This window comes from Macaca mulatta, chromosome 18 (genome assembly GCF_049350105.2).
Source record: "Macaca mulatta isolate MMU2019108-1 chromosome 18, T2T-MMU8v2.0, whole genome shotgun sequence".
In the NCBI taxonomy this organism is placed as follows: Eukaryota; Metazoa; Chordata; class Mammalia; order Primates; family Cercopithecidae; genus Macaca; species Macaca mulatta.
The window spans coordinates 79,401,687-79,424,663 of NC_133423.1; the positions used below are offsets into that span (position 1 = coordinate 79,401,687).

Genomic DNA, 22,977 nt, shown 5'->3' on the forward strand with positions numbered 1-22,977 from the left:
AATACATAAATTATATACATTTTATAAAAATCTAAGAGAACAGAAAAGAAAGGTTGTTCCCCCATTTCATTTTAAGAGGAAAGAAAGCTTCTTCCTCTATTTCACTTTAAGAGGCTAGTATAACCTCAATATCAAAACCAGATAAGACTACAGGAAAAGGTAAAATTATAGGTGCCACACATAGATAGGGAGAGATGAATATACCAGTAGGTCAAAACAGGCCAGATGTAAGACACCAAAAGCCCACCATATTAAGGAATAGGATAGGAAAATGTATGATAGTAAGGTTTACGTAAAATCCTCTGTATGACAAAGGATATAGTAAGCAACCAGACAAAGGCGGGGAGGTACTATGGGGCTATCATGAGAAGTTTAAACACTTCCAGAGCAATATTTTATGTACTAAAAGTATAAAAACCATTTCTTTCTTTCAATGATGCCTCTGCCAAGTGCCAGCATGGGAGTGCAGGTGAGTTGGCAAGGAGGCTGCTGAGGCAGGGAGGCCACCAGCCCGGCCCAGAAGAGGGTGCTGGGCCTCTCCTTCCACGGACCTTTCTCTGGAAAGAGGAAACTAGCAGTACTGTGTGTCCACACAGTTTTGGAGCTGAGAAGTGGGGACCAGAGCTATGGACCTCTGTCACAGTCGGGGATGGGAAGAAACCACCTGTGTGGATTCTCGGCTATTTTCCACCCAAGGAGCCTGCCCTAAAATTCCTTTCACAGTACTTGTCACTGAAAGAGTCACGAAAGGAAGAGTTTACAATGAACACTAGACGTCAGAACGAACAACTTTCTAATTCACATACAAGGAAGGTGTGTTAAGATTCCAGGTGCTCCTCTCACAGCCAAGAAAAACCATCTTCTTTTGCTGCCATAACCAAATGCCACAAGCTGGGAGGCTTACACAAGAGACATGTACTATCTTCCTGTTCTGGAGGCTGGAAAGTCCCAAGCCGGGTCTGGTAGGATTCTGCTTCTGGTGCGGGCCCTCCTGGCTTTCATGTGGCCACCTTCTCGCTGCAACTTCATGTGTCAGAGAGAGCACAAGCTCCGTGGTGTCTCTTCTTACAAGGACGCAAATCCTATTGGGTGAGGGCCCCACCTTAATGACCTCATTTAGCCATCATTATTTCCTTGGAGGCCCATCTCCAAATACAGTCACACTTGGGGGTTAGGCCTTCACCATATGAGTTTGGGGGGTACACAGATATTCAGTCCATAACAGCTTGCTTAATGGGGTTCTTGTAAAGATTCAGTGAGTTTCCACATGTTACAGAAGTTCCTGCCCATTTCAGGGACTCAATAATACAGCTGTTAGTGTAACCTTAGGTTTCCACCAACAAACCTAAGACTGAAGAAAAAGACCCTTTTTCTTCTGCACACCAAATCTCCCTACTTTTACTATGAAAACATTAATGACTATTGGGGAAAATAAGGCCAGCTCCACCAGAAAGCAAGTTCCTTGAAGGGAAGAGACGGCGTTGCTCAGTGGCCTCTCCTTCCAGGCCCAGGGCCCTGAGCAAATGCCTAGCAAGGTGAATAAAGAGAGTATCTCACCATAGTGTGAGCACACCAGAGCCACCTCATATAGCCTAAACATTTCACCTGCTTTCATGTGCTTGTGTTTCTTCCGCTGAGAGGTATACTCCCATCTGACTCCTTCATTCACTTCACACATCCTTGCTGACCGCCCACATGTGATAGGGAGAAAGAGGTGCCTGGAGCCCACTCTCGGGTGCCTTCCCTTCACAAACCCAGCATCCCAGAAAGCTGTACACCCATGCACACGTTCAATATTTGCACTGGAGCTCACTTACAAGACAGTCCTAAGTAAATTATTTTGAAAAGTAGATAACTGCTAAATAACAACTATTACTGGATTTTTTAAAATAACAGCACATCTATTTTTTGCTTAATTGAAATTACAAAACACACCACTGTGTCTGGACTCAGTGGCTTAAGAGGTTAAGCTGATGTCATATGATACAGCCTTTTACTTTAAGAAAAGACGAGGACAGCATAGTCTTTGGTTGAAAAGTCAAAAGAAGATTGTGCTGTAAAATTACTGCAGCAAAAAATAATAATTACACGCTAAAGCCCACTGTGCCTCAGACATGGCACATTTGCAGGGAGCCAGGTTTCATTCAGAGTGACCTGGGTTTAGAAAAGGAATGAAAATGATATGCAGTGGTGGTCACTGTTCCTTCCATCAGGCACCGGGACCCGTCACGTCCAGGGTAGTCACTGGTGATTTTTATGACAGCAACTATTCCTTCTGACAAATAACCATGGAAATTTTGTTTCCAATAAGGTGTGGCTGAGGTGGGTGGTGGTAACTAGGTTTCTGGTTTACCCATAAATCTAAATCCGTAGATTTAAAGTAACTCAACCATTTTAGGTCTGGTAAGCTTATTAAAAAAAAAAAAATTCTTCCAAATCCTTACCAAGTTTGTGGGGACATGGGTAAGCTCTGAAGAGGCCCCACCTCGTTGCCATCAACCCCTTGGATGGGCCTGACTTCAATTAGTAATGAAATTATGGCATCTGTCCTTGAAATGTCTGGCATGATTTGGGGGTTTTGACAAGAGGTCATGTTCCCTTGTGGGAAAAGCACTCTCCTTGTTCCAGGCTGGTTCCCATTGTTAATCCTGCACTTTTGTTTACAGATAGCTCCTCCATTTTCCATGCTTCAAAACAACAACAAGAAACCACCCAAGAAATCAAAATGACATGATTTTTAAAGGCAGTAGCTACCTACTTAACATGTGTACCACACATGGTGCGTCCTTCATGCATTAAGCATGAGCTAGGCGGATGCGTGTTTGTTTACTCAGACTTGCTGCTGATTCATTAAGGCAGAGCTGGGGACCTGCTTCCCCCCATTTTGCCCTGAAGCGCTCTGCATTAGGCGGCCCTAATTGCTGGTGCTGGAGCCACCAGGAGACCTTTCCTGTCGCAGCACCTGGTGCAGAAGACACAGATGCTGCACTTCCCTCCAGCAGGGTCCCCGGTACATCTGCCAGGACCTGTCATTATCTAAGACTTCCTTGTCACCACCGTGCCTCCCATTTTAGCCCGCGTGTTCTGGGAAGGGACCCTTGTCGGTTTTCCTGGCACCTGCCGCCGGCTGCACACCTGGCATTGAAATGGCGCTGGAACGTGTTGTGATTATTTTCCCTCTTTAATGAACCCACCTGAGGGACATTTAGTTTTTTAATCCAGTCGCCTGTTTCCCAGGCATTCCCATTTACACCGTTTGTGTGGAGATTCAAAAACTGTGTTGCGGTGTTGAGCTACACCATCTGCCAGAAGTCTTATAACCAAATCTGCAGGACTCCCAAAGGAGACTTTTGCACCGGTAATTTAAGCTAATGATTTCTAAACATATTTAGTCAGTTTTATGAAGACCTCATTAGAATATGACTGTTTATTAAAAATCCAAATGAGGTCTCACAGTCATTTAGGAAAATTATTGTTGAGTCACTCTGAATAGTTCTGATAACAGAAGATAAAATGTTTTGGAACTGAGAGAAGTGGGGACCAGAGCTATGGACCTCTGTCACAGTCGGGAATGGGAAGAAACCACCTGTGTGGATTCTCGGCTATTTTCCACCCAAGGAGCCTGCCCTAAAATTCCTTTCACGGTACTTGTCACTGAAAGAGTCATGAAAGGAAAAGTTTACAATGAACACTAGACGTCAGAACGAACAACTTTCTAATTCACATACAAGGAAGGTGTATTAAGATTCCAGGTGCTCCTCTCACAGCCAAGAAAAAACATCTTCTTTTCTGCAACAGCCACCAGACCCAGGATCAATGAGGAAGCAAGAGAGAGGCAAGGTTGCCCCATACTGGTTAATTACAGGAATAAAAATATTAGCAATTGTTTTTACTACAAAATCTCTTAAGTTGTTCCAAGACATCGAACTCATAAGAAAGGGAAGAGGGAAATTGTTTTTATAGACATTGCTGACAGTTTTCCGTCTTGAGCGCTCACTGTTACTTTCATAGATCCTTTTTCATAAACTGGTATTTAAGATTGATATTTTGTGACCTGTGTATTTACAATCTTAGCCTTTGAATAATTTATGCTCATTCAGCAAACACTCTTCATCTCGATCTGTCATCCTTTCACCTGTCATAGGGATGAAGCTGACATAAGCCTTACCTCCCTCCTGCACGTTACACCTGGGCATTTAACTGCTCATTGGCCATCTCTACCTCTGTGTCCCACAACTGGCACAAAACAAGCACCTCAGAAACTAAGCTCGTCCATTCATCTTCAGACTACTGGTCCCCAATACCTCTTCTTATCATTCAGGCTTGACAACAAACTTCATTTTGTACTCAGCCCAATCCAATGTCAAGCCATAAAAACACCGTGTGAACAGCACACCTGCCTCCTGTTTTCATGGTGCCTTCCCTGCAGCTTGGGAACTCACAGTCTTTCTTATCAGTCCCGGCAGCAGCGTCCACACTGGTCACCCCAGCGTCCACACTGGTCACCTTGTGCTGTTGCGGTCTCAGAGACAAAAATGGATGTCCCATTACCAAGACGGAAAGGTTAAGGAAACAGAGTTACCTACAGGTTGACGGTTCAGGGCCTGTCATAGCAAATCCTCTAAGTTCCTATGGCCAAACTCCCTACCGATAGGAGCTATAGCTCTGAGTCACAACCCAGACCACTGCAACTCTGATTGGACAGAGGACCAGCCTTGCAAACACTCTTTCCTGATAAGCAGCTGCAGACCTCCAGCCCGTTTTGGCCGCTCATAGAGGCTGCACACAGACTGTCTTTGTGTCCCATAGCTGACCTTTTGATGTAAAGAGCCAAATGCCATTTCCTTTTCACAGTAAAAACCCCACCCCAAAGTGAACATGGGATGTATGTTTACCTATTGCACATGTGCTTAGCTCCCCTTATAAATATGTATAGCTTTTCCCCCAAACCTGCTGATATATATGACTCTTGTGTGTGATACAGACCTGGTGAGGCATAAAACCCAACCTGTCCTTTGTTCTAAAGAGAGAGCACCTTCAGTCCATGCTAGAGACTCTTCCCAGCTTGCAAACAGATAACCCCAATAAAGCTCTCCCTCCTACTGTCCAGCCATCCTGGTGGTCTTTTAGACAACACTGTCTTCTATGCACTCTGTGCGTCAGTGCTGCGTTAATTTTTATAAACATTAGCTCCTGACACACCACTCATCTGTTCCGAATCCTTCAGTGATTCCCGTCGAATTCAGAACAAAGCCCAAACCTCAGGATCCGAAAAATTCTGTGCCTTCACAGTGTGGCTCTAGTCTACAGCACCCAAGCTTGCTTCCCAGCATTCTCTTACAAGTGTTGGAAATGCCAGGCGGACAAAGTATTTGCCGTTTGCCACACGCGCCCAGCACTGCATTCCTTGTGCCTTTGGTGCTATCTGGCCTGTGCACAGTGGAGCTCTCCAGGAAAACCCCTGCCAGTTTGGAATGCTCTAGGTCTGCACAGTCCCTGCAGAGCCTCTAGTCGCAGGGGTCTACTAAGTATTTTCAGTGTGGTTATTGTGACTGAGAGATTGACTTCTGAGGTTTATTTCATTTGTATTAATTTAAATTGAAATGTCCACATGTGACTAATGGCTTTTGTCTGGGACAGTGCAGGGACAGCACCTCCTTGCCTTCCTCCCTCTGCCTGCTTAACCAGGGCTGTTCTTTTAATACTAATTGAAAATTCCACCCTTTCTAAGAAGGAAGCCTGACCTGATTATTCAACTGGCTCTTTTATCTCCATCATCAGCATCCTCTCTGTATGTCACTTGCCATATTCTGTCCTTTAGTATAAGTTGTAGCCCTTCCTCATTTATAGTAAGTCAGAGAATCGGAAGGCCTTGGTTCAGATCTTGGCTCTTCCCATGCCCATTGCAACATCTCTGAGCCCCAGATTCCTCATCTGTTAAGCATAGGGAATCGTGCACTAATACACACCCTCCTGTGCCATGGGATTACTGTAAGGATTACAAAATAAATTGAGCATCTTTTGTGCCTGTTTCCACTTCTGCAAACTCACCTTCTCAGCCATTCCTGTGCACAGCTACCAGGCTGTGGGTCCTTCCAGGTAGGCCCAGTAGAAGCAGTTGGTCAACAACCCTTTCCCTAAATCTGGCCGCAGGGACGGCCTCTCTGTTGTCAGAGATGGGGGAGTTTGCACCTTTCCTTGAATTCCGTCAATTCTGTAGTCATGAATTATCTGTTTCTGCTGGAAATATCAGCAATTCCTAAACTAGAATTGTCGTAACTTTAACACAAAACTAGGAGTCAAAGAGGAAACTGGCAGTGTAGCCTGTGATGATTCCCATCCAGGTACTGCCAGGCTTCACGCCACCACCCCCAGCACATCAGCCAAGAAAGGAGGCGCTAACGAGTACTGAGCTATCAGCAGCAGGAGAAAGGCCTTCTACAGACTCCTCGACACCAGCTCCTCCAGGAAAGATGGTTCCCTGGCTGCCCTGGGGAAGCTGGAGGTTTTCTCTGCCTGAAAACCTCAGTTCCCCTCTGTAAAAAGTTCAGCCAAAGAGCTCGATTTGTCATGTTCACAAATTAGCCCAAAGATAGGCTTGTTAATCCCTTCTCAGCACAATTTAATCCAACATTTAGTGCTGTACTTACTGTATCTATGACACTAAGAATCCAAAGATAGTTATAATTCACTTGTCCTCAAAGAATCTTATCACCTGTGGTCATTGAGAACCGTGTATCAGCAATGAACTGTGAGACGTGTTCAGAGTGTGATAGTACCGACGACGGGACTCATTCTGCCCGTGGGAATCTAGGACTTCTCGGAGCACGTGGTAAAGAGCTGGACCTTAGTAGGAGGAAGGATTTTATTTTGTCTTTATTTTAGATTTAGGGGGCACATGGGCAGATTTGTTAAATGGGTATATTTAGTGGTGCTGGGGTTAGGGCTTCTGATGATCCCATCAACCAAACAGTGAACATAGTCCCCAGTAGGTAGTTTTTCAAACCGTGCCCTCCATTCTCTCTCCTCCCTCTCTCCTCCCTTTTATATTCCCCAATGTTTATTCTCATCTTTGTGCCATGTATACCCAACGTTTAGCTCCCACTTACAAGTGAGAACATAGGGTATTTGGTTTTGTCTCTGAGTTAATTCACTTAGGATAATGACCTCCAGCTGTACCCATGTTGCACCAAAGGACATGATGTCATTCTTTTTCTTTCTTTTTTGTTTTTTGTTTTTTGAGGTGGAGTCTCGGTCTATCACCCAGGCTGGAGTGCAGTGGCGCAATCTTGGCTCACTGCAACCATCGCCTCCCGGGTTCAAGCAGTTCTCTGCCTCAGCCTCCGAAGTAGCTGGGATTACAGGCACCCACCACTACGCCCGGTTAATTTTTTGTATTTTTAATGGGGACGGGGTTTCACCATCTTAGCCAGGCTGGTCTCGATCTCCTGACCTTGTGATCCACCCGCCTCGGCCTCCCAAAGTGCTGGGATTACAGGCGTGAGCCACCGCGCAAGGCCCGATTTCATTTTTTATGGCTATGTAGTATTCCATGGTGTGTATATACCACATTTTTTTTATCCAGCCTACCGTTGATGGACACCTGGGTTGATTCCATGTCTTTGCCGAGGAAGCATTTTAAATGGCAGGAGTGAGACAGTAACCACTTCAGCAGCATAAGGAAGGGAAAGCACAGAAAGGGAGGAAATGGCATGTTGGAGAAAGAGCGAGTGGCCTGCCTGATGCAGCTGCTGAGGGAAGAACTCTGAGGCCGGGAAGCTAACTGTGGGCTTGTTGATGAGGGTTGGAAATGCGCTTCTAGGAAGGAAGGAGAGGTAGAAAGTGGGCAGTGTGTGTGTGTTTGTTCACTTTAATGGAAGGCATTGAGGGGGTAAATCATGTGTTCTAATTGGTATTGAAAAACAATCTTGGTGAGCATTAAGGAAAGGCTGAGAAAGGCTGTGGAAGAGCATGGAGACACGTTAGGAGGTTAGAGCAAGGCTCTACATGAAAGAGGATGTGGGCTTGAGTTTGGGCAGAGGTACTGGGAATGTATGAGGAGTATACAGTTTGGGTGTTATGGTGGGTACGTGGTGCTGATAAGGAAAGAGGGGAACTTGAGAATGAACCAGGGCTTCTACCACTGTGACTTGGGTTGCTCTAAAGGGTATTAACAAAAAGTGGGTATCTCTTTCCACCTCACCCCCACACACCCCCAATACAAGTAGTTGTAAGGAGAGGCAATGTGATTCATCCTGGACATGCTGAGTTTAAGAAGCTGAATGAGCAATAATGTGATGCTTTCCAGAAAGCTCGAGAGAGAGAGATGTGAGCTGAAGACACAGAAAAAAACTATGAAATGCTAGCGTCCCCCTTTATTCACAAGCATCTACTGTGTGTTAGGCTTTGGGCTGCACTGGCCTATCAAGATGAAAAGACATGGCACAAACTATGGGACAAAAAGGCAAACAAAAACCAAAAAGTATAATGCGGCCAGGCGTGGCGGCTCACGCCTGTAATCCCAGCACTTTGGGAGGCCGAGGCAGGTGGATTGCCTGAGGTCAGGAGTTTGAGGCCAGCCTGGCCAACATGGTGAAACCCCATCTCTACTAAAAATACAAAAAATTAGCTGGGCATGGTGGCAGGTGCCTATAATTCCAGCTACTCGGGAGGCTGAGGTAGGAGCATCGCTTGAACCCGGGAGGCGGAGGTTGCAGTGAGCCTAGATTGCACCATTGCACTCCAGCCTGGGCGACAGAGCGAGACTCTGTCTAAAAAAAAGTATAATGCAAAGTGATAACCACTGTAACAGAACAGCGTTCTTGGGAGAAAGTGGACAGAGAAAAGAGGAGGACTCACAACAGATCACTGGAGAATATCTGTTTCTGTGGGCATTCGGGAAGAACAGCTGGGATGCAGTCTGGAAAAGGAAAGCAGGAGGACTAGGGCATGAACAAAGAGACTCGGATCATGAGAATGAAGAGAAGACAGCATTTCAACAGGAAGGGGATAGTGACCAGGTCATGAGCTACAGAAAGGCCAGGTAAACAGGAATCAGAGAGCAAGGTAGAGAGAAAGAATGTACTGAGTCAGGCATCCTGCTAAATGTTTCACAAGCCCTATTGCTCATATCACAGCTACCCTCTGAGTACATTTAAAGATTCCTATTTTTGAATTAAGTAAGTAAGGCTTGGTGTGGTTAAATAATTTGGCCAAGGGCATAGAGCTAGAAATGAAACTTTGGTCTGTCCAGTTCCAAAGCCCATGCTCTCTCCCCCATTCCACAGTGCCCCCCCATTAGCACTGGAGAGGTCTTTGGTGTGTACCAAGTTCCCATGGGGTGATAGAACCAGGAATCCAGCAGCAGTAGAACAGTGGCTAAGTGTGCAGCAAAGACGCAACTGTAGCTCGTTCTTGGAGCAGCGAGTCACAGGAGAGAGATGAAGCAGCACCTAGAAGGGAACAGGGTCTAGACAGTGACTATAATGGTTGGAGTGTGTGTGTGTTTAGTGATAGAGTAGACATAAGAGTAACTGGGAGTCTGAAAAGAAGATGTAATTGCAATCTCAGACTAAAGGTACAAAAAAATAAAGGGGAAAAGTGACAGAGGAAATTCACAGACAAGATAGAAGGGGATGCCTTCAGTTCACAAGCATACGCTGCATTCACACCACTCAATGTGGAGTCACAGAAAGCCAGGGATGCTAAGATAAATTAAGCGAGTCCCTGTGCACAGGGAGGGGGCATCAAGCAAAGGGATGAAATTCCATGATAAAGATTTCACAGCGTGCTGTGGAAGTTCATGAAAGAGGCACCTCATCTAGCCGTGGAGTTGAGGTTGGAGGGATTTGTCAGTAAATGCTTCTCAGAGCAAGGGGTGCCTGGTGCTGAGTGCAGGAGGTGGGAGAGCAAATGGAAATTAGTTGGCAAAGGAGGGAGGGAAGGTGTTCCAGACAGAGGCAACCACAGGACCCTGGAGGGAAGCTGCAGGGATTCAGTGGGAACCAGGAGAGATGGGGGATGGGGATTACAGGGAGAACTGAGGCCCTTGTCATGGATATACCACATCAGGAATTGGGCTTCGGCTCATGAACAATAGCCCCAAAGGATTTGGGTGTGGAAGTGACAAGGGGAAAGGGCCACACTGGAGATGCTGCAGAGACACAGTGGGTCATCCAAAGGCAGAACCGTCACCATCTGACTTAACAAGGAAAAGGTTACTGGCAACCTTTTGCCTGAGTGTTTTCAGAGTGATGGCCTATCAGAGTTCTTTGATAGCATGCAACAGAAATCAACTCTGGCTAATTTCAGGAAAATTAGCCAGGAAAAGGGAAAAGAATATCAGAAGCTCAAAATGTTGATGTGAAGAGTAAGGCTTGCAAAAAATAGGAAAGAAGGTAACAGCTCCAGAGGGCTAGTGAGCCAGGTGGGTCTCTCAGCCACAGTCTAGTCAAGGCACTGATGCTATAAGACAGTGAGCTCTCTGGTCTTTTTGTCACTGTGCTCAGGATTCTAATAACAAGGATACAGGCCGGGTGGCTCAAGCCTGTAATCCCAGCACTTTGGGAGGCCGAGACGGGCGGATCACGAGCTCAGGAGATCGAGACCATCCTGGCTAACACGGTGAAACCCCGTCTCTACTAAAAAATACAAAAAAATAGCCGGGCGAGGTGGCGGGCGCCTGTAGTCCCAGCTACTCGGGAGGCTGAGGCAGGAGAATGGCGCAAACCCGGGAGGCGGAGCTTGCAGTGAGCTGAGATCCGGCCACTGCACTCCAGCCTGGGCGACAGAGCGAGACTCCGTCTCAAAAAAAAAAAAAAAAAACAACAACAACAACAAGGATAGAACCTCCAACTCCCAAAGGTTGGTTCATGTGCTTATCCCTCGCTGTCCAGGGCCTCTAATTGACAAGCCACCCCATAGGGAAGAAGTAATTCCCCAAAAGGAAGTCAAGGATCCATTAGGAAGGATGAATGGATGAAATGGATGTTGACAGACCAAATGATGCGTTCATTACAAATGGCAAGCACTCAAGCCAGCCTGCAGCGTAGGAGTAGGAAATGAGGATGCACAGACTGAGTGTAGACTTCTCAGAAGCTTAGCTCTGCAGGGAAAAGAGAGGAGTGCAGCTGTAAACAGAGGAGCATTTCTGATCAGAGGGTATTTACAAGGTGAAAGACCCTCGACAGTAGTTATGTGTTAAGGAAAAGAATCAGAAGAGAGGGAGAGACTGGACATCTTGAGAAGTGGACGGAGTGTTTGCCAGGGAGCCAGGAGGGAAGGGACCTGAGCACAGGTCTTCCATTCAGCCTTACAAAGGATGACATCTTTTCCTCTGAGCCTGCAGAGCAGAGACAGGCGTGGACACACTTAAATAAATTGAACCAAACAGAAACACACTCAGGATGGCACCCTCTCCTGGTAACACTGGTTTTCCCCGTGTAGTAAGGAGCAAGGCCATGGGCTGAGAAGCTGGAGGAAAAGGGAAGTAGCTATTTTAGGGATGCATCAAGGACACAGGTAAAGGAGTTCGCCTGGAATGGGAGTGACCTCTTCTCTGGAGAGAAGGTAAGGATGGGCAGATATAAGTGAGACTCCAGTTGGCAGCTACAGGATGTAGGTAGGTGGAATCCCAGGACAGCCAATAGCCCAAATCCTCCAGGTACTAGCGGTAGGGGAATGTGACTCCAAGGAGAATAGGGTGTTGTAAGCATTTCTAGGTGAACTGAAAACCAACCCATTCTTACCCATGCCTCACTTCTTGCAACCGTGGAATGAAGGGAACTATCCATATGAACTCTAAAAGTCCATGTTTATATGAAGGATATTTTCCTGTTTGCTGTTTACATTTTGGTGAAGGGATCCATTTGAATAACAAAAGCATCTGCAGTCCAGATCTGGTTTAATCCACATGCTTCCAGAGCCCTTGATGCTTCCTACACGCTCTGAATACCACCAGCAGCAGAAAACGATTGAGTGTGGATTGTTAAAGGGGAATGATTCAGGACAAAAACATGAGGACTGTCACTCCCTTAGGAGAGAGCCCTCCGCTCCCATGTCCTCTGCACTGTTTCGCACGAATTGTGTAGAGGATCTGGAACAGAATGTTGCCATGTAATTAGGTACCAGTGAAACGAATTCTGTCAGTGATCCATCTGTATTTTAACTTATGCAGACCATAAAAGAGATTCAGTCACTTCTCTAATTTATAGACCTTCTTTTGAAAATAATCTGACTACAGTAAACTAAGATTTTTGAAGAAACAGATTATTTTCAGAAGTTCTCAAAATTACTTATAGCAATCCCCCTGATTTATCAACTGGCACAATCAGTCGCACCCGGCGAGCACATTTCTGAGTTTTTACCCAGTGATCAGCTGCCTGCAGTAGGGAGGGAGTCCTTGGAGAGAATGTGGCTTCTTTGGAGGACTCTCACGGTGATTGACTGAAGATGTCTACACATGCCCCGTTGCGTTCTGTATAATTGCAAGTGTGACTGTTACCTCTGGAAGGTCTCCATATGCACAGAAAGGGCTATTTTACTCCAAGTGTTTAATCGATAGCGAATCATCGTTTCACATCCGTCAATTCAATTTGGGCAGCAAATCCATTTAATTAAAGGTAAACTGTGGTATAAAGGAGATGCAAAAACATATATAATTATAAAACAACTCCATTTAACCAGGAAACACTTAATTGACTACAAATTGGGTAATGATTTTGAAAAATATGAGACTAAAAGAAAACACATACTCTCAGACTAAAGCAAGGAGAAAACCATACAACTTTTTTCTCCAATCTTATTGAAGGCTTATTCAGTATTTTAAATTAAATACTAAGTTCTGCATTTTATAACTTCATGAGGTTTCTTATATAAAACTTCATATCATATGCCAACCCCAACCTCTGTAAACTTTATTCTGATAGTATTCCTGCAAATAAATATATACACAACATATTTACACACACACACATTTTTTTATTTAAGGCTATTTCCCCCCCACACACACACACACATTTGCCTGCATGAGTAGCCAGACTAGATCTCTTTTACAGTTTTCACATTCCCCATATCTGATCAGAGGTTCTTCCCAAATGTATGCGCATGTCACACGCACACACACACACATGCATACACATACACATGGACATGCACACACACACATCCCTATCTCCATTTCGGAAATGTTCTTTGCTTTGCTGGGAGCAGCAAGCCACTGTCTGTCCTGAGTGCAGACCGTGGTCCCTCTTGTTCTGAATTCAGGTGAGATGTCACCGTGAATGGATGAATTTTCTGTGGGGGAGACAGGATCATCCTCCTATCTGTTTCTCACACCTCCTGTGTCTCTGCTGTTGCCGGGATGAGAAACCTTAACCCTTTGGAGTCTGTTCCTCTCTGTTGCTGGTTCTGCTCCCTGGCATGTGTGCAGCCAGTGACTGTGCAGGTGTCAGGAGACCTCTCAGCCTGCTTTAGGCAAAAGCCAGAGAATAAAAGAGAGGATCTTTCAAGACATATACAGCCCAATTACAGAGGTATTGCATAGGTTGTACACAAGAAGGAACAATACACCTTCAGCTGCCATGTTGCCCTCCCTGCCAGACCACAGGCTTCTGTGAGCTGAACCCCGAAAGACTGGACACAGAGGAAGTATCAGTGACTGTTTTGGGAGAGATGGAAGAAGAATTCAGAGGAACATGTAAGCTGGTGCAAAATAACTGAGTTCACATGAGGTGAATTTCTGTGTTACTGCCCTCCTTCTGTTGATTTCTTCTACATTGGAAGAAGAGTCTTGAATCTGAAGCCATATTATACAAGTATGTATAATATATCCACTAAGGATGTCAGTGAAAGTCACTACACTTGTTTGAAATGACAGCAATGTATCTACATTTAGCCTACCCAATTAATCCTTTTGTATTAAATACTTGGTAATTCAGCCTAATCCATTATGTCCCTTTTAAAAAAAAAAAAAAGCAAAAGTCATTTTTACTCAAATATCGATGAAATACAAATCAGGCTTCAGAGACAACTCTTTATGTGCTATAAGTCATCTGACACTTTTGTGTCAGCCATCTCTCATGCTGCCACAGTGGCAGGATATTACAGGATCAAAGCAAATTTGCAGGTCTGAATAACAAGTGCTGCTCTGAGCACGCTCTCCCGGCTCCCCCAGGTAACTGTGAGCTGCGTGCAGATCAGCTCTTTAACATTCTCTAGCTGAGCCTGTGGAGACGCCTGTGTCTGGGCGCCTGCCTCCGTGGTCACCCTTGCGGAGCCCTGTCGCTTGCCTTCAGTGGACACTCTTGCTGCTTTCCCACTGGACGACCCTGGAAAATGCTCACTTGCACCTGTGCCTAGACTTCTTGTCTCTTTGCTATTTTACTGGCCTGGGTTTGGGGCCTCTGTTGTGTCACTCTGTCACCTCCAACTTTGTCTGCCACAGTCTTTGGGGTACATACAGATGGTCACCTGCCTTTGTATCTGGAAAGCGCTTCAAAGGGCGGGGAGCCTGCATGTGTAGCAGATGGACAGGTGCACCTGGGACCGATGCATCACAGCCCGAGCGCTTTTACAGCGTGACTCCGGCACACTCCTACCTGCTCGGGTGTGCACAGCTGGAGTTTCCTGGCTCCATCATTGGAAGCAATATGGGATGGTCTCAGAGCTGCGATAGCCCTCCTTCCTTGTTCTGCTCACACGAGCCCTTGAAAGTCGGTTTTTCTCCCGTTTTGCGCACAGCAGGTATATCCTATTCTTGAACAATTTGCTGAAAAGCAGTAAATGAGGTCCTTTCTTGAAGGCAGAATTCTTTTCTCCTTTCTCTACTTCCAAATCTACTCCTTTAATCGGAGCCCTTTCTCTGCCTTTCCCTGAAGGGTTAGGGTTGTCTGGCCACATAAATACATGAGTAACCACTGGGGCCTCTTCCAGGAGGACAGGACCAAAGAAACAGAATAGTCCAGTAACTGGTTTTAGATAGAGTCTTTACACAATTGCGTTCAGATTAACAAACTGGCAAAGACATCAGTGTCTCTAGTTTCATGAACTAAGAAAATAAATAAGGAGGAATAAAATTCAGTAGGCTACAGACAACCAGAATTCACTGCCTCGGAATATTTTCACTGAAAGTGCCTGCCATATGTCTAAGACCAGAGACAGACAGCAACTTATGCATAAGCTACCACTCCCTGTCTCTGGAACCAGGTTTCTAGCAGCGAGAAGGTGGAACAGGTCTGGACACACCTCTGCGGTGAAATCCATGCAAAAACCCGCTTCGTACCCGACAGGAAGATAGTGTGTCAGTTGCTTCCCTATGCCTGAATTACAGGTTGGTAGAGCTCAGGACAAGGAATGTGCATTTGGGTAACATGATTAGAAAGTTGTGGGGGTACTGCTGAGTTCCAGAAGTGGACTGGTCACCTTGGCCAGTACTAGCTGAGGAAGCAGAGGTGAGTTAGTCCCCAGGTATTGCACGGGATTACTTGCTAAGACTCTGTATAAAGAAGCACAGGCTGAAACAGATGCACTGCAGGAGACCAGGGATGAACAGTGGGGAAGACTGCCTGCAGAAGGGGATGTGAAAGGAAGCTGGGAGTAGATGTTTCAACACCCGACACTGTTTGGATTTACATCTTTTAGCTTTAGATTGTCTACTATAAAGTAGAAGCAGAACGCTTATCACTTAAAATTGTAAGTAAACAGATCTCTTTATTCTAGAGTAACATAGCACATTTGTTATCTCACCAAAAATAGATTCTTTTCTGATGTTGTAGGGTGGAGAATCTGAAACCAACAGTGTATGTGTAGGAGCTTCAATCCATTCAACTGGCGGCATCATTATACCTCACATCCTTAGGACTGCTTATGTGATGTGCAGGCAAGGCTCGGGCAGGTCATATGTCCTGTCACTCCATCCTTCAGTGCCTTTTGATCTGTTTAGCAGCTCCTTGTGATAACCTAAGGAAGAGGGTGATGGTGTTGAGACTCAGATTGACCCATGTCTTTTGTAAATTCCTCTTCCTTTCTTCCTTCCTTCACCCCAGAGCCCTTTATTTCCTCAGAGATGAGCTGGGACAGGTACGTGCTTCAGACTATCTCAGAGGCACTTAGCCCTGATTAATGCCTCTTAAATTAAAGCTTGTTGTCTTCCTAATACTGATACAGACCATAAAGCATTCTGTCTACAATAAATGAAGCACTTGGAGCTCTATACTGAGTGCTGTTCCCTTCTCAATAGCAGAAGTGCTGGGGTAATGGTGACCACCACTAACAGTTACTGGACATTTCTTATGTAAGTAACTTAAGACAGTGTGGTGAGTTTTTAGTTCATCAGAGTGATTAAGAAATAGACATGATAGTTATCCTATTCTCTGTATAATAAAGACATTAATAAATTGGTCCAACTTCATACAGCTAGTTAATGTGGGACCCAGGATTTGAACTCTGGAACCCATGCTCCTGACTCCTAAGGCTTCCAAAGAACCACATTCTAGAATCACATAATCAGATAACTATAGGACTCAGAATACCTGTAATAATCATATGGTCTTGTTTCCTCTTTTGCCAGTAAGGAAACTGAGTACCAGAATGTTCAGTGACTTGCACAGGACCACAGGGCTAGATTGGAACACAGCTGGGATTAGCCCCAAGCCCTCCTGCCTGCCTGCCAGGCTTCTTTCAGTTACAGCACACTGTGTCATCATTAAATGTTCATTTTTAAGATAAAGTTCATTATAAAAACTTTATCCGAGGTTCTTAAAATGTTATCCTTCTATCTAGAAGAAAAGAATATCATGTGCATATGTGTGTTTCAAGAACTTTCCCAGGTCTTGGCTAAGTCAGAGAGGTCATATCTTGGCAACTTGGGAGACACAGGAGACCCAGTGCCTGAGCTTACCAGCTCTAGGAACCCTGACCTGTGCCTGTTATCCTGCCACCCCAGTCCTGAAGCTGCTGCCCTCTTCTCAGGCAGTGTGAAGGATCCAAGCAAGCCGCTGGTGAGGGGTTGCCTGGCACATCATCCTGGGTGATCCCCGGCCCCAACTGCTCCCAGCTCTGCCATATCTGACCTGCTCACACGTCCCTTGTCGCAGTTCGTTCGCACCTTGCACTTAGCAGCCCATCCCAGCAGGGCAGCTGGCTCCGCTGCAGAGAGCCCCACGGTGGTGGCAGTGACTCCACGCCCCTACACAAAGGAACTCGGTATCCTTTAAAAACCCTGCTCCTACAGAAAACCCATTCCTGTGTCCTCCCACTCCTGTTGAATACAAACTTTCCTTCTCAACACAATTCCCTTTACTTCAAAGTGTAGCATCAAAGTGCAGCGAGAAGGGCCTCAGAAGCAGCTGCTGGTCACAAAATAGTGACTGCTTCCTGCTGCTGTCTGAGAATCGCACCCTCCCAGCCCCCATCTGCCAGGGCCTCAAGACCACTCCAGCTGCCCTCTGCCAACTCCCCAAGTCTAGAATATCCCTCTCTTCCATATCCACCCATGGAAACAGCACTCCATATTTCTGTCTCATTTGTAAGGTAGTTTCCCTTACGAAGCTTTGCATACCTTTCTTTGGAATTAGCATGCTTCTGACTGCCAATAGCAGTTTTCATTTTTAAAATTTTAATGAACATTTACTTGTGCTGAGCATGTTCTAGGTGCTTTACAAGGAAAGAATTGAGTTAATATTCATAACAACTCTCTTACCCATTTTACAGATGGGAAAATGAAGCCAAGGTCACACAGCTAATAAATGGGACCTGGCTTTGAACCCACAGTGTGGCTCTAGGGAATGTGCTCTTGACCAGTAAACTTACCCCTCATTCTGCCTTGAGTGAGTTTGTTGTTTACACATCTGTCTGTCAGTGACTATTAGAACTATGTCTCCTTGCTCTCTGCATCCCCAGCAATGTCCAGTCCGGGCTCTGCTTGTCATGGGCTTTCAGGGCTGTCTGAATGACTGGCAGGACAGCCTGGACACCACAGCCCTGAGCTACACACAGGATTTCCCTCATTGCAGCCACAGTGTTGGTCCCTTAGGTCTCCTGTCTGTTAATCTCTCCCAGCTTTATGTTGTTTGTAAAATAAGGATAATAGTACTTACCCCACAAAGTTAATGGGAGCAGGCATATCATCAGATAGCGTTAGGAGTTGGAATCATTTTCACCAGCATGTGATCTAGTCTTTGGCACATAAGGAAATGGGGGGCCAGAATAGTTCTGTGACTGGCACAAAGTCATAGATCTATACTGTGACCCTGACACATGTGAAGACTGACAATGACAGAAAATAGGGATTTCTTTTCTCAACAGATATATCACGTACCACTCTAAGAAATGTCCTCTCTGATGTACCTGGCGGTATATATATGTGTTCTAATAATGTCATTGCTCAAAAGATTCCTGAAGTTCTTATTTCAGAATAATCTGTAGAGTAGTATGTGACACTCTCTGTTTGTTGCCCTTGCTGGTGGCAAATCTCCCTCCCCTGGCCACCTGGAGGACTTACATTTGGGGAATAGCTAAAAGTCAAGCTGAACCTCTTGAATAAGATGGGGAACAAGCAGTGGAAATAACGTGTCTCCTGAAAGTCTGGCTGCGGTTTGAGTGATGCTGCTTTCTGATTAAGTTTTCATCAAGATGAGGTAAGAGAGGAAAGTAACAAGACAGATTTCTCGTGTGGTTTGTAGGATAACACTTAAAATTCCACAAGGGGACCAGGCTGCATGTTTCTTTACAGCTGATGAAAACCAGCGTTGTGGATACAGATGTGACCTTGTGCTTATAAGTATTGTATGCCCATTAAATAATAACATTAATTAATAGATGCAATTGGAAAACAGAAGCCTTGTGAGGGTACTTTAGGCAGGACCATAAAGGCATGAAAGAGAGATTTACTTACGATATGAAGTTATTTCCCAAACTCAAACTATCCAGACTTCCAGAAGCACTTGATTGGCTGCCAGTTTTGAAATAATCTTCAAGGATGTTTCCCAAGGAAGGTCCCCCCTTCCAAATAAAGCCAGTCTGAAAGGAAGAATCTAGGAAAGCTATGATAAGCCAGGTACTTAATCAGCAACTTTATATATACTTTTAAAAATCTCATCTAATCTTCACACCCTCCCTAAGAAGTTAATAATGTGATCTCATATATGCATGAGAAAACAGGCTCGGGGTGGAAGTCACCTGCTGCACCGTCACAAGGAAGATGGAAAAAAATCCACGTCCACACTGAGACCAGAGCAATCTGTGTTCTCAGGATATTTAAATGAGTAATGTTTTATTCCTGTGAGACCTCTAAACCAAAAGGTTTGGGGATACAATAAATCTGTTATCTTGGAAACAAAGCTGGCAGCTGCTCTTGGCTGGGCTCTGTGTGGTAGCTGTGCCTCATGGCAGTGTTTCTGCTCTCACTATCCAATGTCCATCAAACCTCTTCTCAGCCGGCCCAACACAGCTATTAATAGAAGTATGGATACTCTGTTTGGATATCTTTTTCAATACAAACAAAGAAGAGTGTCTTAAAAACTCTTGACAAATCAAAACTTGTAACTGCCTTATTCTTTTTCCTCCCTTCTTCCCCTTTAAAGTTGTGTTTATTGGATCACATTATGGTGCCCCCAACTTAAGAGCTAACAATTACATTTCTTAGTCCTTCTTCATCATGGGTTTCTTAGCAAAATGAATACTCATGCGCATGCACATAAACACACCTTCAGTTCTGCCCAGGCTCCCTCCTGCGGACTAGGAGAGTTGCTGACACAGGGGGCAGAGCAAAAACACAGCAGCTTGTGCTAACGGACAAAGGAGGATGATGGTTTGAGAGCGTGCATTCTGCTCTCCTGCCCCACCCCTCCACCCATCTCCTCTTCTGCCCCCCAACAAAAGGCAGCTGAAGTCATTTCAGGGCTTCCTACTTTGTTTCTGTTCAAGAGGCCAAGCCTCCAGGTAAGACTGAGGAAAGCGTAAAGCACCTTGAGTTACATCCTCCCAAAGGGCCCTGCAGCTGGAGTCAGAGCCTGTGTTTCAGCCTCTCCTTCATCACTATCTAATTTACTGCCTTGAGCAAGCCACTTGCCCTCCCTAGCCCTGCCTGTTGCTTCTTCCTTCCAGAAGCACGAGGAAATACAAGGAATGAAAAGGATCGAGACCAGCCTGGCCCTTGCTAGGTCTCTCCTGGGCAAATCACATGCTCTTCCAGCCACTAAGTGAGGCCACAGATATCAGAATGCAGGCATCCAGTGTGTCCAGTTCAAAGTAGGAACTGCTCGGTGGATGGGAGTTGCGACAATCTTGAAAATGAGTGTTTGGAAATTGACTGTCTCCGGGATTCCTCACAGCTGTATTTGATTTGAATCCCCTTCTCCAAAACCACCTATTGTGTTGGGAGTTAATCAAACCACACTGATAGGCAAATGGACATGCCAGTCTCCCTCTCCCTCTCTCTCATCTTCTCAGATAAGGTTTGAGGGAGAGAGGAATCAGCAGAGGGTTCCCCCAGCTGTCCCTTCACGATCATAAGCCATGCACAATTGTCAGCACTCACCTCTGCCCTCCTCCTTCTCCGGGACACCCTGCCTCCTCTCTCCAGGCCTCCGTGGGCTCCTTGGCCTCTGAATTCCTGTAGACATCTAGGGTCCAGATCACAAACTATCACTTAATAGTCAGAATTTTCATTTTTTCAATTTCCATTTTTGGATAAACTTGGCACATGGCTGTTTTCATCACATTTTATCAATTAATCCAGTGGTTCCCAAATGTATCTACACTTCAGAATGGCCTAGGGGGAGGGGGGCTTCAATAAACTACTGATACCTCTGTCCCACCCCAGAAATTATGATTTAATTAGAGTGTGGCCTGGGCTGTAGAATTTGTTAAGACCTCCCTCCCCCCAACTAAGTGATTCTAATATGCAGGCAAATTTGGGAACCACTGACTTCTTAGAACTCTCTGCCATAGGACCTATAATCATGCCCTGTTTACAGATGAAGCTCCTGCAGGTGAGCAAACTCCAGTGAGCCCCTCTAGCTCACGTCAACACTGCGTGAGAGCCGGGGCTCCAGGCTGACCAGACTCTGCGGCTGTGGTATCTCAATCCTTGCTGCCCACAGTGTGGTCCAGAGACCACAGCATCACCTAGGAGCTTGTTCACAGTGCACATTTTCAAGCCCCACAAAGTCACACCTACTGAATTTGTTCAGAAGCCCTCCAAGGGAGTCTCATGCCTGCTTCACTTTGATAACAGCTGCTGTAGTCATGTCAAATGCCCTGAAGGTTACAGTCATGTGCTGGCAGCCTCAGGAGCCACAGCACTGGCCCCTAGTCATCCTCTGACTTTAATTTACCTGGATATTATCTGGGCTGCTGGTTTAAAATGACCCACCTCAAAGATCTTTTTTCAGGAAGTTAGAAATCCTGGAGTTATAGCGCTTTCTGTGCTGTTTCGTGTTTGTGAGTTGTAAAGCCAACAAGGATCACCCCTTTGGAGCAGGGACCGTACATCTATTCCTGCCGCCCTCCGGCAGTAATGAGCAGGTGGCAGGGCTCAGGACTGTTAGCCTGATTGATGGCCTGATGGAACCACCGCCAGGGCACTAAGGTAATTAGACGATAGGGTTCCGGACCTTGCTTTCTGGGCTGGAGGCTGCCGCCTTACATGATTAGCATGCGTGGGAGGCGCAGCCTCTCGTAGAAGCTGTGCAGATAGCGCTGGGCTGCAGGAGGCAGCCAAGCCAGGAGCACGATCAGAGTAGGGGAGCCTCCAGTTCCTTGGTTCCTGGGCTCCAACGGGCACCTCCAAACCAGTAGTTTCAGCATCTCTGTATTAAGACCTTAAAGGACAGGAGGCGACTGCGAGCCCCACAGTCTCCAGACATGGAAAGTCTAAATGCAGCGAGAACGAAGCATATTTTGTCTTCCTTTTCTTTTTTTTTTTTTTTAAGCAAAATAATAACTTGACACAAGTCCAAGCAGTTAAAAAGATACTAAAAGAAACCCAATTTAGAAGGACTTTTAGTAGGCTGAAAACAGATGTGGCAAACCATTTCGGGATATTCTGGGAGATGAGATGGGGAGGACCGGATTCGAAATGCCTGGGCCGCCTGTTCTGGGTCCGCCCCGCCAGGTGCCTGTGCTTGGGAGGGGCCCTGCCCATCACGCGTTCTGGAAGGAAGCGGCCCCGCGCCTCCTCCCTCGCAATTACCGCCCGGTCGGAGGCATCAGGGCGGCGCGAAGTCAGCACCGTGCCGAGCAGTTGAGAGCAGATCGCATTTTCTTTTCATTGTTCCCTCGCTTCGCTGGGAGAGCCGCGGCACCTGCTCTGCGGAAGCGCGGCCCAAGTTGGAAGCCCTGGCGGCTGCTGCCTGCCGCCGACGCGCGAGGGCGCCCGGCTACATCCGCGGGGGGCCAGGAGCCTGAGAGCCTGGAGCTGGGTGCGGGGGACAGCCAGCCCGGGAGGGCCCAGGGTCGGATTTCGGATGGAACCAGAGCTCGCTCCAGGGAGTTGAAGGAGTTGGGAGCGCACCTCCCAATAATTCCAAAGAAACCGAGCTTTCAGTGCATGCAAGGGGCATATGATTTCCCTGATTTCTGGGCACTGACGCACCCCACTGTCATATTTCTGAAAATTCAAGAACAAGGAGGTTAAAGTGTCTAAATGGAATACTAGGTGACCATCCAAAATATCATACATCAATTGCATCTTGTAATTAGTAAAATCGTTTTTATTGCTTAAGATAAATCTTGATAAGGTGTTTTTATTAGATAAGATAAACCTGGTATAACATACATTGCGGGTGTGTGTTTTGTTCAGTTGTCATTTTCAGAGAAATGAATTTTTAAAGTGTATATTCACCAATAATTATTTTTAAAGTGTGCCTGTGTACTATGTATGTAGTTTTATATCTATCCCACTACCTTCTGCTTGCATAACTGAAGTCACAAAAGGGTAAAAGCTAATCCCCCAATATACAGGAGAATCTAGTAAGC

At 45.9% G+C, this 22,977-nt stretch overlaps 2 protein-coding genes across 51 annotated transcripts in view; one reads left to right on the forward strand and one right to left on the reverse strand.

The window, feature by feature from the left end:
• Positions 1 to 22,977, forward strand: part of PTPRM (protein tyrosine phosphatase receptor type M) — an 829,686-nt gene that overhangs the window by 767,234 nt on the left and 39,475 nt on the right. The window lies entirely within an intron of this gene.
• On the reverse strand, positions 15,685 to 21,818 carry LOC144336484 (uncharacterized). Its single transcript, XM_077975204.1, has 4 exons — positions 21,647 to 21,818; positions 20,537 to 20,621; positions 19,704 to 19,784; positions 15,685 to 15,957 (listed from the first exon to the last, which is right to left on the reverse strand). The coding sequence occupies exons 1-4, from the start codon at positions 21,805 to 21,807 to the stop codon at positions 15,937 to 15,939; spliced, it is 348 nt and encodes a 115-aa protein (XP_077831330.1). The 5' UTR covers positions 21,808 to 21,818; the 3' UTR covers positions 15,685 to 15,936.